The sequence below is a fragment of the Enhydra lutris genome, unplaced genomic scaffold (assembly GCF_002288905.1).
Source record: "Enhydra lutris kenyoni isolate GAN:26980312 unplaced genomic scaffold, ASM228890v2 scaffoldscaffold35, whole genome shotgun sequence".
Classification (NCBI taxonomy): domain Eukaryota; kingdom Metazoa; phylum Chordata; class Mammalia; order Carnivora; family Mustelidae; genus Enhydra; species Enhydra lutris.
In genome coordinates, this window is record NW_019154119.1 from 11,877,443 (window position 1) to 11,892,944 (window position 15,502).

Sequence of the window (15,502 nt, forward strand, 5' to 3'; positions counted from 1 at the left end):
GTGGAATGAGCGCTCACGTGGACCTTGTCTATAGGAAATAGCGGCCAGTGGCTAGTGTGTCCTTTTCATCCAGCTTTCCAGGGGGACCTGGTGGTTAAGGGAGTAGATGCAAAGAGATTTCATCACAAGGAAAAACATTTCTTTTTTAATCTAAATGAGCTGACGGATGTTAACTAAAGTTACTCTGGAATCCTTTCACCGTACATGTATGTCAAATCATGATGCTCTACCCCATCAGTTTATACAGTGCCATATGTCAGTTCCATCTCAGTAAAACTGGGGGAGGAGATAGAGGAGCTGGAAAAATCTTGATTTCCTGTAAAAATTTTAAATTTTGAAACATTGGCATATACCATACAAACCAACACAAAACTTCGGCTGCCAGTTTGTAACTTCCATATAGAAGATATGACTAAGTGACCTTCTGTTCCCTTCAGGCATTCAAATTCTATGACATTTATGTTTATACGAAATCACAGTGGTCTGTGTTTTTTTGTTGGAATGCAGTCTTTTCCTTCCCCCATTCCCAAATAAGAATAATAATTTTATTTGTGTAGTGTGTCATGATTATATAAAGTGCTTTTGTATTGACCATCTTTTTTAGTGAACCTTAACAATGTAAGTTCAAGGTTGAGTTATCTTTGTAGGAATATGCCACACAGAATCTGAAAATTCTTTTACCAAGGATTAGATTATTAATATTCTCACAATCTGTCTTTTTACTTTGATTCAGTAAGTGCTTTTGTTTGGCTGACATTTCTCTTCTATTCCTTTTGTGAATATCCTCTTGTTCTATAGAACACCACTTTTCTTATTCAATGAGCGTATTTTTGTTGTTATTGCTGCCTCTGGTCTTCTCTGCTAATAGAGCTATTTCAGAGGACTCCTTATCTTTTGGGCCAAAACCGATTGTGTGAATGTGTGTTTCCTTTAGTGGTTAATTTTTTAAAAACAGTGTAGTAAGTTACTCTGTGCAGTATAATAACCTCCTCCCCAGAAAAACCTCATTATAGAGAAAAAGGTGGAAAATGGCTATTTGCAGTGAAACTGTGAGTGATTTTTTTTCTTTTATCTGTTCTATAACTTTATCTGTTTAAAAACATTTATATAACTTTTATAATAAAGTAATAATGTTCTCTTTTTATTCCTAAGCTCATTAAATCCTCTCCTTGCCTTCATAAAATACTATATAAATGGAATCATTTTCCTTCTTCCTGTTCTGTTTTTTCACATTATGAAAGTCATAATTGGTTATCTCTCACCTATTTACTTCAAAAATTTCAAACCCACAGGAAAGTTGCAAGCATAGGAAAAAGAATACCTGTATACTCTTCCCCTTGATTTGTCAGTTTGTTGCCATTTTATCAAATTTCTGCTCTTTCTCTGTCTCCATATATGTGTGCAGGTATATTTGATGAGTCATGAAAGTGACTATGGATTTTATTTATTTATTTATTTATTTATTAAAAAATATTTTATTTATTTATTTGACAGAGATCACAAGTAGGCAGAGAGGCAGGCAGAGAGAGAGAGGGGGAAGCAGGCTCCTCACTGGGCAGAGAGCCCGATGCGGGGCTCGATCCCAGGACCCTGGGATCATGACCTGAGCCAAAAGCAGAGGCTTTAACCCACTGAGCCACCCAGGTGCCCCATGACTATGGATTTTAAAAACTCAGACTGAAATGAAAATTTTAGCCATTTTGCAGTGAAAATCTTTAGGAGATGGTATCTAGGTAATGTCCTTGAGTGACTTTTCCCACAGACCCGCCTTTCACTTCTGTGTCATCTTACTGAACACCAGTATTCACGAGGCTATCAGTGAGGCTTGCCTAAAACAAGGTGCTTCCAAAACACAACACTTCTGTTCTAGGAATGAGTTTTCCTAATTTTATTATGTGTTTAAAACGATCAACCCAAAGTTACAGCAGATTTCCCCAAAATGTCAAGTATTACCAACCGCATAATAAATTCTAATGTAAATGAAATCTAACTCAATATAATGACTTGGAAAAATAATAACAACCTTTCTATATCTCATCAGTATATGAATAATTGTAATCTCCGCCACCGTGTTCTGGAACGTGCTCCCGTTTGGTTTGGTAGCACTGCGTAGTAATTGATGAGGCATTAAGATCGTCCGGGTTCAAATACTGGCTCCACTCCTTATTTGGTGACCTTGGACATTAAACCTCTCTGTGGTTGCTTCCTCATCTGCAGACTGGAGATGATAACAGAATGCTCGAAAGAGAGTAATGATGAAGTGTAGAATTCATAGCTCCTTGTAACTCCATAAATCACTGTTTTCATTCTTGTTCACCATAGTCAGGTCTTGGGTAATTGTACTTCCAGCCGCAATCTTCGTGACTCCAGCTTCTTCTTGTGGCTCATCCTACCTGCTCCGCATTAGGCACGAGGGTGGCAGGGTCAAAAAAATCAGCTTCATAATATGTGAAATTGCTTCGGACTCCAGGCCAAAAATGTGCTTTAAGCTCCTCTTTAATATACCTAATTGGACCCCTGTAGGCTTCACCCAAAAGGGCCTGAGCCTGCCCCAGCCTATACACTTCTCTGATCACTTAACATGATTATGACTTTTCAGTACTCAGAAATCCCCCATTGTTCTCATTCCATACAAAGTTAAGACCAAAGGTCCTCGATGATAATGGTTGCCCCTAATTGAAGCACTTAGTTATCTCTTGATGTATTATGTGCTTTAAATTGATCACTTAAGCTTCATGGGTGAGGGAGTGGTATCCGTCTCCAATTTACAAATGAGGGACGGGGGCTCAGAACCATGAAGTGGCTTCTTGGTCAGCGTCGCGACGTCAGGGAGAGGTCAGTCTGGGAGCTGAGTCTGGGCCTGACAGCGGCCGAGCCTGAGCTTTCCAAGCGTGATGCTGCCTTCGCAGCCTTTGGCGCGTGCTCTGGGCCACCCACTCGAGGAGACCTCTCTTACCTACCTCAGCCCGTCCCTCGTTTACCACCTGGACGACTGTGCTCTAAGCACCCCCTGAACATACGCTGTCCTTTCGAGTCGTTGGGTTCTTTTCTTGCTCTCCTCTTTGTCTGGATGGTTTTTCCCCACATTTCCATGTACGTCCATGCCATTTTGTCCTTTATGGTCCTGTGCAAATGCCACAGCCTCTGTGAAGCCTTCCCTCCTTCTACTCACTGCTTCTCCAAAATGATCATTCATATTTACATAATTAGTAATTTGAATAATAGTCACTTTAAAAATCTTTCTGCACCGTTATCAGTTCCTCGAAGGCAGGAATGCTGTGATTTTCATCCCTGTATCAAGCACAAACTGGTGTTTGGGTAATACCAATAATAACCATAATGATCACTGTGCGGACGATGGTGACTATTTATTAAGAAATTCCCCTGCGCTGTGTACTGTGGTGAAGTACTTCATGTACGTTATCTTTGTTTCACAGACTCCAAGAGACCCACTTACAGGACCTATGTCTACTTTACTATAAAATGGGGATGGTGACATCCATGATTTTTATACGGGGCCAGGGTTCACAGTTCCAGCCCATTCCCCCAAAACGCTTTTCCTCTGCCTGACATTGTCTCCCTACTTTCCACATAGATTTCCGGGAAATCCTGGTGGCGGTCTCCTTTTCTTGTACCCCAGGTTTGCCAATTTTGACCCATAGCAAGGACACTAGGTAAAGCTAACAAATGACGTCGTAGATTGAGAAAATGCTTGAGCCAGTTAGCCATGGTGTTTAACTGTTTCTTTTATTCTGAAATACAAATAATAAATTATCTTTTTTTTTTAAAGATTTTATTTATTTATTTGACAGAGAGAGATCACAAGTAGGCAGAGAGGCAGGCAGAGAGAGAGAGGAGGAAGAAGGCCTCCTGCTGAGCAGAGAGTCCGATGGGTTCGATCCCAGGACCCTGGGATCATGACCTGAGCCGAAGGCAGAGGCTTTAACCCACTGAGCCACCCAGGCGCCCCATGACTTATCTTTTTAATTGGAATTTCCATGAAGTTCTATTGACAAGTATATTATAGAATGCGTACTAACAGGAACACTCAGTGGTAATTGTCGAATCTTTCAGAATTTCCTGTGGTCTTCTTAGGTCATGGAATTTGGGTCTTGGTGCAGGTGATTTATTGCCGGAAGCCTCATAAGGATGTGGTTACAGCAAAACCTATGTGATTCAGGGCTTTATCACTGCTCCCCAGGGCCTTGTGCAAGTGAGGTATCTGTATGAGACCTCTTCATAGTAACGAGTAGTAATTCATTGACATCATCATCAAACCAGTTGCTCTCCTGAGATGGCCCATTTGGGATTACAAGGGAAGAGATTCTAGAGCTGGATAGAAAGTTGCACAAATGTTTCTTTCTCTGCAGCTTTTTAGACTTCACAGTACTTTTAATAACCATGCATTCATATTTTATCCTTAGGGTAGTATGAAGCCTGATGTTCTAACCCCATATGGAAATTCTATCACAGAGTATAGTGGTAGAAGGAACATGGGCTTGGAGCTTGTATTGCACTGTTCTAGATATCTGTGGACATACCATATTCCTTCTTTGAAACCTGTTTCCTCATCTATAAAAAGAAATTTACATGTACAGCATAAGGGCTAACAATATTAATAATATTATCTATTTGAAGGTTACGAAGAGAGTAGATCTTAAAAATTCTAATCTCAAGGAAAAAAATGTAATGATGTCAGGCAATGGGTGTTAACTAATCTTATTAGTAACCATTCCGCAACATATACGTATATCGGATCATTAAGTTATGCATCTTAAACTTACACAATGTTATGTGTTAGTTATCTCTACGACTAGAAAAAAATTTTAAAATAAAATAGAATTTATAATATCTACTTTGCATAGTTACTGTCAACTAGTAATAGTTTATATAAAACTCAGAATGATGCCTGGCTCTCTGTGTGTCAGTAACAGAAATAAACCATACTTCTTATTACACTTTGTCTAAGACACAGAGTCGCTAAGAATATATTGATTATTTTCCATCTGCTTCATGCAACTCAGTGTGATACTGCTCAAAAATTACATTCATCTTACATAGTTTTAAAAATACCTCGTATGCCATTTAAAACCTAAATTTATCGGAGCGCCTGGGTGGCTCAGTGGGTGAAGCCTCTGTCTTCGGCTCAGGTCATGATCTCAGGCTCCTGGGATTGAGCCCCGCATCGGGCTGTCTGCTCAGCGGGGAGCCTGCTTCCCCCTCTCTCTCTGCCTGCCTCTCTGCCTACTTGTGATCTCTGTCTGTCAAATAAATAAATAAAATCTTAAAAAAAATAAAAAAATAAAAAATAAAACCTAAATTTATCTTAATAGGAAAAAAAAAAAAACAGTGTCACCCAACAAACAAGGCTTTGGGTCAATCACTGCATTTGGTTACTGGGATTTTTTTTTTTTAAGACTTAACGAGTTTCTATCTAACCCTTTTTTTGCCCTTCAGAGAAGACTTGGTTTCCTCTGAGGATCTGCTGGAGTGGCTGCGGCCCTTCTGTGCTGACGACGCCCGGCCTGTGAGACCTCGCATTCAGGTGCTGCAGATTTTGGGACAGTCCTTTAACTTGACGGAGGAGGATGGCAAGCTCCTTGTGTTCTTTAGAACAGAAGCCATTCTCAAAGCCACTTGGCCCCAGAGAAAGGTAAGGGAGCATCCGACTGGTTATCAAATGTTTTCTCTGTTAAAAATCATCGGAGGTATTTCTTGATTACTTTGGACGATGCACCAGTGAATAATGAGCTCGGGATGCCACCCGTCCCCTGTGTTTTCAGTCCAGCTGTTTAGGAGTTAAATATGCACAACAAAGCTGGTTTGGAGTTTTCCATCGGTTTGAAGAGGTGTACGCACTGGAGGTGGTGTCTCGTTCACCTCCCGCGTGTGGATCATTTTTCTCTTCATAGGATGTAGTCAGGATTCTTCACAGTACAAGTTAATTACCGCAGCTCTCCCTGTCCCTGGAGAAACGCGGATGGAAAGGGAAACGCAGTGTGCAGTTCAGCTCATTCATTTTTTTCATACTCTGCCCAGGCAGGCAGGTGCCCTCCTCTCTCTTCTGTACCTAGAGCGATAATGTAGCACACACACAAGATCTCACCTTCCCTGACCACTTCACACTTAACTTTGAATTCCACACATTTGAGCTTTAATTATGTATTGTGTATTATTATTGTTACTATCATTATCATTACTATTAAAGTCTTGTCTCCCCACTACTGTGGAAACTGAGAAGCCCTGGAGGTTGTATTATTGTCTTTTGAATTCCCCTAAGTATGCTGTGCGCATACTCTGAGCTCAGATACTTGTTGATTGAGGAAATGGGAATGCTGATTCCTAAATCAAAGAAATAGGGTGGTCATTGATGTTTGCTTGACCTCTAAATGGATGCATCCTAAAAGACATAGGATGGATGTAAGAATCAGTCACCTCAGTTGAGTGCCTTAGCCTGAAGGGTAGACCATATACCAATACAATAAATCTTTCCATATAATCTACTCTGTGAGAGAATTTCCTGGAAGTCTGACTGCCACTCGATTTACCTTCTAATTTTAAAGCTTTGCTCTTTAATTAATATTTATGTCCTTATTACTGCATTGAAAGAACAATGAATTTTTTCTTTTAACAATGAATCAGATATTGAGAATATCTTGAGATATTCTCAGAACATCTGAGAATCATCTCTGAACATCATCTCAGAACATCTTCCTAATTATTATTCTTATATATTCTTATTTCCGTATGTGAGAGAAAGAGGTAAATACTATTCTCTGTCTTTAGAGTTAGAGAATTGGATATGTGGAAAAGACGGACTTATCAGAGGTTCTGTAATCTTGCCAAATTGCTGAAATGGATTGCAACGTACAGAAGTCACTGGTCTCTGAATAATACTCTTTCTGAAGCCCCATGACCTTACCAGCATATTTAATCTCAACATTGTGCCTTGAATTACATTAAGAGATCACTAACAGGGGCACCTGGGTGGCTCAGTGGGTTAAAGCCTCTGCCTTTGGCTCAGGTCATGATCTCAGGGTCCTGGGATCGAGCCCTGCATTGGGCTCTCTGCTCAGCGGGGGAGCCTGCTTCCTCCTCTCTCTCTCTGCCTGCCTCTCTGCCTACTTGTGATCTCTGCCTGTCAAGTAAATAAATAAAATCTTAAAAAAAAAAAAAAAGAGATCACTAACAGTCTTCTTAAAGAGCAGTCTGTGGACACAAATGCAGTAGACGATGAACTATAGTCCAGGTCTCTGCTGTGGTCGATGTTAGAGGTTTGCTGGTCTTAGAGACAGGAGATTCACCTAGTATCTCCGAGGTAAGTAAGCTCAGAATTAGGTCATATTATTCTTGCCACACAGGACCTTGGATTATAACTCCTTCTGAAACAAATGAACTCTCCTACTCTCAGGTGCTTTTCTTTTCTTTTCTTTTCTTTTAAGATTTTGTTTATTTGACAGAGATCACAAGTAGGCAAAGAAAAAGGAGGAAGCAGGCTCCCTGCTGAGCAGAGAGGCCAATGCGGGGCTCAATCCCAGGGCCCTGGGATCATGACCTGAGCCAAAGGCAGAGGCTTTAACCCACTGAGCCACCCAGGCGCCCCTCAGGTGCTTTTCTGACAGAAATGCCAGTTTGCAGGTTCTCAACCATGCTCAGTTTCCTCTACCTTGAAGGCTGGAGCCGGGGTGGGACAATGAGGCCATTTTTTCTGGTTGGAGCCTCGCTGCATGTTATGACCAGTCTCTATTCTTGGAATATTACGAAACAATGTGGAAGCCAGGGAATGGGGAAAACATCTATCTTCTCTGTCATGTTGAAACAGTAGAGCAGACACTTTGGTATTTGGGGCAAAATGCTTCAGAAATAGTATGAGCATAACCACTATTCCTTCTTTAAGCTTTCCTTCACTTTCCAGTTACCCAAAGAACAATTTCCAACGTTTGTAGGATTCCAGTGACTTCTGGGTATTTCTGAGATTTCAATTTCTTTATAGAGACACGTTTTCCAAAAACAGGATCTAAGAGAGCTTAGCCTTTGTTAGGATTCCTTTTCCGTGTGTTTTTCCAAACTGACTGGACTGTTTGAGCACAGCCTGACTTCTCTCCTTCTCTGTGTGTAGATCCTCGTGTTACTGCTTTTTTGGGCCCTTAGAAAACACCTCTCCCAACATCTCTGACTCAAGTAAAATTCACCTCATGCCCCCTTACTCTTACTACATTCTCCCCCTTTTCCTTTGTCCCTGTAGAAGAGCAGTTTCTCTGTTCTCAGAAGCCAACGAGCTGAGTTTCTTCAGGTACATAGTAAAGGGAATACAGAAACGACCCTCGTGGCTGAGTTATGCCGTTCATCTGTAGTCTTCCTCCCCAAATACGTTAAATCAGTGAGTGTCTCCTCCTCCTCCTGTAAAAATGAAGTATTCTGTGTCAGCCTGGCGTGGCCGATCTTAATCTGTTTTGGAAGGCACGTGAATTTGGTCAGGAAACTCTGCCTATAGCTGTAAATAACCATTTGCTACATGGAAAATGAACGCAGAAAACTTGCGGCTTCACAGTGGAAATAGCTTCTAGAATGTTACAGAACTGTGCCCAGAGTTTACATGGGAGGTCATCTCCATTATTGTTTTTACCTTTCACTAGAGCAGTAGAAAGATCAGGGCCTGGTGGACAAATCCTTTGTAAGCGTAGGTCTTGGCCACCCTCCCTCCTTTGTTGCCTTACTGCCTTAGAGAAGATTCCAAAACTGTGAGCCTTGTCTACTTGGTGTGCAAAGTGGAACCTTGGGCTGGAGGAGGAAGAGCACGGTTTGCTTGCTGTCATTGCGTCCACACACACACTAAACTCTACCTCGTCTCTCTATCCCAGACACCTAGAAGACCCCAAAATGTTGACTGCACAGGCTCACATATTCTCTGTTCTCTATCCCTTTCTTCATTCTCAAAGGTAGTATTCAGGGTAGAGGCAGATTCTTACCGAGCAAAGAATAGATAATGATATTGCAATGTTCAATTACCAGAAAATGTAGGACTGCTACCTTTGCTGTGGCTGGTAATCCTCTTAGGCAGACTTTGCATACATCAAAGAGGGACTTAATATTTAATTATCCTCAAGGTGCCCAAAGTAGTGGCCCCACAAATCAGTGTGTTGCTGGGAAACCAGCCAGCTCCTGCGAAATTCCACACCGAGTCTGTGGAGCCTGCTCCCTCACTGGTTTGCAGAGAGACAGCAATTTCTAGTTTTCTCATGATTAGTTAACAGAATTAAAAATTCAGAGGCCCTCATTTTTCAACTGCTTGAAAGGCCTTCCTCCCCATTCCGGAAAAGTGCCCTGGCGTGGAGGGCAGGGCGAAGGGAGGGAGAGAATGTGTGGTGGGGAAGGGATGAATGTATGGTGTTCATTCCCTTGGTACCATTTATCTGAGTTTTTCAGGTTTTGTAATTTTCTAGTTAACTGGTGCATGAAAAATATGGGCCAAAATACTGATGTTTCCTCAAAAAATTCCACACCCCTTTACCTTACTGTTTTTTCTGTTTTTGTATAAAATAGGACATGTGGGGGCTCCTGGGTGGCTCAGTGGATTAAAGCCTGTGCCTTCGGCTCAGGTCATGATCCCAGGGTCCTGGAATCGAGCCCCGCATCGGGCTCTCTGCTCAGCGGGGAGCCTGCTTCCTCCTCTCTCTCTCTCTCTGCCTGCCTCTCTGCCTACTAGTGATCTCTGTCTGTCAAATAAATAAATAAAATTTAAAAAAAAAAGAAAGAAATTCTCTCTCTCCATCTCTTTCTCTTTAAAAAAAAAAAAATAGGACATGTGGCTTAGAGTTGCACCCTTTAAATTTCAATCTGTCCAGATTTGTAGTTACAAGTGATCACCAGAAAAAATTAGTTTAAGAATACTTACTATCATTATTTTTAAGCATGGAAATAAGCATTGGGCATAGAGCCCAACGAGGAGGGCTTGAACTCACAGCCCTGAGATCAAGACCTGAGCTGAGATCAAGAGTCGGACTAGTAACCGACTAAGCCACAGGTGCCCTAGTTTAAGAAAACTTCTAATCTTATTACAGATTCCTGCATTTTGCGTACTTTGAAACACGCAAGGACATATTTAACTCTTCTGATTAGAGGCCAGTTTGGTTTCATTTGCCAAAACATTAACAAAATACACACTTCTTTATCAGAGCTCAGAAAATGAACTGTAGGACAGGTTCAGTATGCAAAGCTAGACTTAGTTTCTTGCAAAGAATTTACTGTTACCTTAAATGTCTTCAAAGCTAAGACTCACTGCTATAAATGATCTGCTTAATCAAGCATAGGGTAGTAGTTGATGTTAAAAATATACATGCCTACACACATATATCCCACACCTAGAAATTATCCATACACATAATACATCTTTAATAACCATTGAAACTGATTCCTGGAACCAGAGGAGGCTTACAAAAGCCTGACAGTTCTATAGTCACATTTTCTAGAAGAGGACACGATGTCCAGAAAGAAGTTTATTTCTCTGATTTTAGCTTAAATGTCACCATTTCTAAAGTGGCTGTATCCTAAAGTAGGTCCTTAGTCACAATCTGTATCATAATGTCTTTAATTTTCTTATAACCATCACTGTCTGCTAAATTCTCCCTGCCTGTCCTTCTGTCCATTATATGATGTCTTTCTTCTTCCATTAGAATATAAATAACATGAGAACAGGGAGCATATAGATATTCTCAGTATGTAGTTGTTGAATAAATGAATATTAAATTTTTTAAAAACTTATCTAAGGTCACCTTTCAATGGCAAGGCCAGGGACCCCTGAGTTTCAATTTGCTGTTCTTCCCACGGTGGGGAAGGATTAGACCATGCTGTTTCCTCCTTATATGCAAGCAAAAATGATTTGCTTGGAATAATGAAGAGCTTTCCTTGCAGAGTGGCCTGGTGCTTTTAGGTTGTTGCTGTTTTGTACTAATTTGCTGTACTCTGCTGACAGTGATTTCTGACCATCCAGTTGCTTCTCAAATGGAAGCAAATGAGTCACAAGCAAGCGTGTTTGTCCAGATATAAGCAAGAGATCTGAAATGTTCTAATAGAGCTTGATGTGCTTTTCTCCTAAAATATATTAAAATTGAGAGAGCATCTGTGTTACTGGGTTCTGCAAATATTCGGAAACCTTGGAAGGCCCCTCTTTTAGGAATAAGGGTTTTTTCCCTTTAAAGATATTCGCTCTTGTCCTAGTTATCATGGGGGGAAGAGGGGACCATGGATTGGGTATGAAGTGCACGTTTACCACATATAATCTTTAGAACAGCCTTGCTAAGTCATTACCATTCTCTGGTTGAGATGAGGTCACATAACCTGTGAGGTCGCCCAGCTCAGGAGCGATAAAACTGGAGTTCAAATCCCGTCTGATCCCAAAGACTGTGTTCTTGGCCCTATACCGCACTCCTTCCCACCTGCCAGGGAAGGATACTCAGCACCAACATTTGGGTAGCCTTGAACTACATAGAGCATGCTCTGCTCACCTTCTTTCTCTGCTGTGCCGTTGCCTGGATCGACTATGACTGGGCATGAGGAATGAGGAGTTTGATTCAGAAAACAGAAAGCACTGCTTCATCTCTTAGCTTTTTTCACTGTCTCCATATAGAGCACGGTGCGTGTTCACTGCTGCCCAGAACGTTCTGAAGAATGGCGTGCCTAGTAAGAGCTGTAGGTGAACTGTTCATGGAGGAGTCTCCAAGCACAGATTATGCACCGTCACCGTGCTGTACTCTGGGGCTAGACAAATAGACCAGGCCATTAACAGTGAAGTGTTTGGGCTCGTCACTCAGAACTGCATTCAGATCCCACTGTTACTTACCACTTGCTCGCTCCTTGACCTTGGAGACGTCACTATGGGATAGTGCATGTAAATCTCCAGCTTCAGTCCAGGTAAATGGGCCCTGCTGGTGTGGGGACTCGGATCCAGTGGAGCACATAGATACAGAAGCAAAGAAGCAAATTCTCTGAAGACTGCAGATGCTATGGAGATGGCTACACAGTGCATAGGGTTCAAGGGAGGGCACGCAGCCATCTGTGTCCGGAGGCAGTGAGGAAAGCCTGCTCCCGGGAGGTGAGCCTTGAGTTGAAGGCAAGAGATGAGCCTGGAAAGAAGCAGACCAGACTACTTCCAGTGTCCTGCACGGGTTTCACCTTGACAGTGCTAAGCCCTCACCGCGCCCCCGCCTCCTCCCGGGAGAGGGATGCCTGAGAAGCAATGTGATCAGATATGCTTTAGGAAAAGCTCTCTGACCTCTGCATGGACAGAGGGCAGGAGGGGTGCCGGTCAGTGGCAGTGGTCAAGTGGCCTGAATTTGGCCTTGAACTTGGTACCAGCTATGAAGATAGAGGAAGGTAAAGAAAGCTGAAGGGGTTACTGCCAGGGGCCTGGGGGACTGCTTAGACGTGGCGGGGACAAGAAACACATTTGGGGTCCCTCTGATGTTTGCCTAAGTTGCTGAGGATGAAGTGGCACTAGGAAAAAGCAGAGAACAAACCCGTTCTGTTGAGAAGGACACTAAGTTCAGGGCTGTGTTTTACACCTAAACAACACTTCTGGGGCTCGCGGTCTTTGTGCTGAGATACGAGGCTCTGCTTACCCCCTTCACTGGGCAGACTTTCTTCACAGCCTTATAAACGTCGTAGGTCACAGTGACCCCTTCCTGGGACGCACACTTGGGTTTAGTATGTGTCACTGGGTGACTGCTCCATCCCAGGGCTCTCCTCCCAGGATCAGGTCAGCTCAGGACCCACTTGGGCTCTCTGTAGCAGGAGAATCACATCCAGGGCCTTGCGCCCAGAGGTGTGAGAACCTCAGCAGCCACACCAGTCGTGCTAATCTCTCCCTGAGCAGTGCTGTCTCTGCGTTCCTTTTAAGGAATAGCGAGAAAAGTCGAAGGACGACAGGAGAAGAGTCAGGAAACATTTCAGCGTTTGGATGTTGGAGAGTGGTGAGGCTATGGTGCAGCTGGGGGTGCCTTCTCTGTTTTTTACTTTTGACTTTTTGTTTGGGAAGAATTTCAGGTTTACCCCGAAAATTGCATAAATCATAGAGGCAGTGTAACAGCTCATCAACTCCCGTGAAGGTAGGAATATGGTGATTAATATTACCACATCGAGAATGATCCTCTACCTGATGGTCATTATTTTCCATTCATAAGTGTGTTGATGAGCATTAACACTTGTTTCATACTCACAAATATCTGAAGGAAAACAAGCCACAGTGTCGGTGCTCTGGGAAGATGCAGATTTCAGGATGAGGCCTCGGTTTAGGGAGACCACATTCACGTTCAGTGGCCACAGAGACGTGTCAGGGTCAAGCTGTTTTCACCAGAGAATAGGTAACTCCATCCACTTTCTCAAGGACAGCGACTCTCCGATAAGGAGGCTGCATCTACTTGTCAAATGGACTTACAGCAAGGGCTAAAGTCACCTAATTCAGTGAGGACAGAAGCATTGCTTCCAGAGACAAAAGGGAAAGAGATATCTTCATGTTTGAGTCACACTTGAATTTTGCCCTTTAAAATCCTATGATGTTTAGTTAGAAGTGTCTGTGTGGGATCATCACTAACCGATCCCCTCCCACCACCGCCCGCACGGACTGGGAAGGAAACAGCGGCATAGATTACTTTCTCTTTCACAGGAGAAAAGGGTAGAATAACACAAAACTTGGAGATGAACTTGTGCGAAATGGCTGATTATTTTCACTCATCTCTAGCAGGCTACTGTGGAGCCATTCCAAATCCTGTCTTGTACAAATAAATGAGATTTTAACAAGAGATGCACATTAACCCATGATCCCATTATCCTAAAACAACCACATTTCTTCGTATGCTTTTTCTGTCCTGTCTAATCTATAGACCCGATTCTTATTAGAACTCACAGCACACATCCAGCTCTCTGCTTTTTTATATGTAGCTGTCACATAAAGAATCCCTGTCACTTACTACGTCCTCCTGTCTACCAGTCACTAGACTAGCTCCCTTAGCCACATTCTCTTATTTAATAATCACAACCATCACATGATGTGTGTTATCTTAGTCTTACAGAAGAGGCAGTTAAGCCTCAGAAAGGTCCAGCAGTGTCTCCATAGTATAATGTCTTTCCCTGTTACTCTGACTTTATCAGCACTGTTTGGAAAGCTGCGTATTCGATCAGAGTGCCCTTTATCATTATTTGACCGTCTCCTTGGGGAGGTATGTTGAAGCACTTGCTAGCCACCTGCCGTTCAGTTATCCTCGACGCTAAACTGTGTTCTCTGGTCACTTCCTCCTGTAGCTGTTAAGGCACATGGTTCAGGCCTCTGTACGCCTCACACTTGCATTGGAGTGTCCTAGCAGTCTGTACTTTAATAAGAACTGTGGTACTTTCTGGAAAAGAGAAAATCTGATTCTTTCCTCGGTCTGCATTCGCGTTTAGCCTGCACCTTGTTTTCAGGTGTTTTGGGGAATTTTTTTTTTTTTTTACATTCAATTTTAAATTTTATTTTTTTTATAAACATATAATATATTTTTATCCCCAGGGGTACAGGTCTGTGAATCGCCAGGTTTACACACTTCACAGCACTCATCATAGCACATACCCTCCCCAATGTCCATAATCCCACCCCCCCCAACCCCCCTCCCCCCATTAACCCTCAGTTTGTTTTGTGAGATTAAGAGTCACTTATGGTTTGTCTCCCTCCCAATCCCATCTTGTTTCATTTACTCTTCTCCTACCCCCTTAACCCCCCATGTTGCATCTCCTCTCCCTCATATTAGGGAGATCATATGATAGTTGTCTTTCTCCGATTGACTTATTTCGCTAAGCATGATACCCTCTAGTTCCATCCACGTCGTCGCAAATGGCAAGATTTCATTTCTTTTGATGGCTGCATAGTATTCCATTGTGTATATATACCACATCTTCTTTATCCATTCGTCTGTGGATGGACATCTAGGTTCTTTCCATAGTTTGGCTATTGTAGACATTGCTGCTATAAACATTCGGGTGCACGTGCCCCTTCGGATCGCTACGTTTGTATCTTTAGGGTAAATACCCAGCAGTGCAATTGCTGGGTCATAGGGTAGTTCTATTTTCAACATTTTGAGGAACCTCCATGCTGTTTTCCAGAGTGGTTGCACCAGCTTGCATTCCCACCAACAGTGTAGGAGGGTTCTGTTTTGGGGAATTTTAATTCCCATGGTATTAATATCGATCTGATGCTTCTGCACCTTCTGTAAGCCTTTGAGACCCATGGCTTTCACTTTTATTGACTCAAAATAATACTTCCCTCTTTAAGTACTTTGCAGATAATTTGCCAGATTTATAACATCCTGATTTTCTTCAATTTAGAAATAATTTTTGTAGCTGTGAATGAGTAACGTTACTAGTTGTGATATGAAAATATATTGGGCCAAAACCCATGTTCTTTCTGTTTGAAGAAGTTTCTTTAGCCAGTCTTTAAGATGAAGGCTGTTCGTGACAGATTATCTTTTAGTTTTCT

At 42.3% G+C, this 15,502-nt stretch overlaps 1 protein-coding gene across 2 annotated transcripts in view; it reads left to right on the top strand.

Moving 5' to 3' along the window:
* LOC111154100 (neuroblastoma amplified sequence) overlaps positions 1-15,502 on the top strand; it is a 333,307-nt gene that overhangs the window by 289,262 nt on the left and 28,543 nt on the right. For both annotated transcript variants that reach the window (XM_022513484.1, XM_022513482.1), the window contains exon 48: positions 5,458-5,653. In XM_022513484.1, coding sequence (XP_022369192.1) covers positions 5,458-5,653 — 196 coding nt within the window. The remainder of the gene's footprint in view (positions 1-5,457; positions 5,654-15,502) is intronic.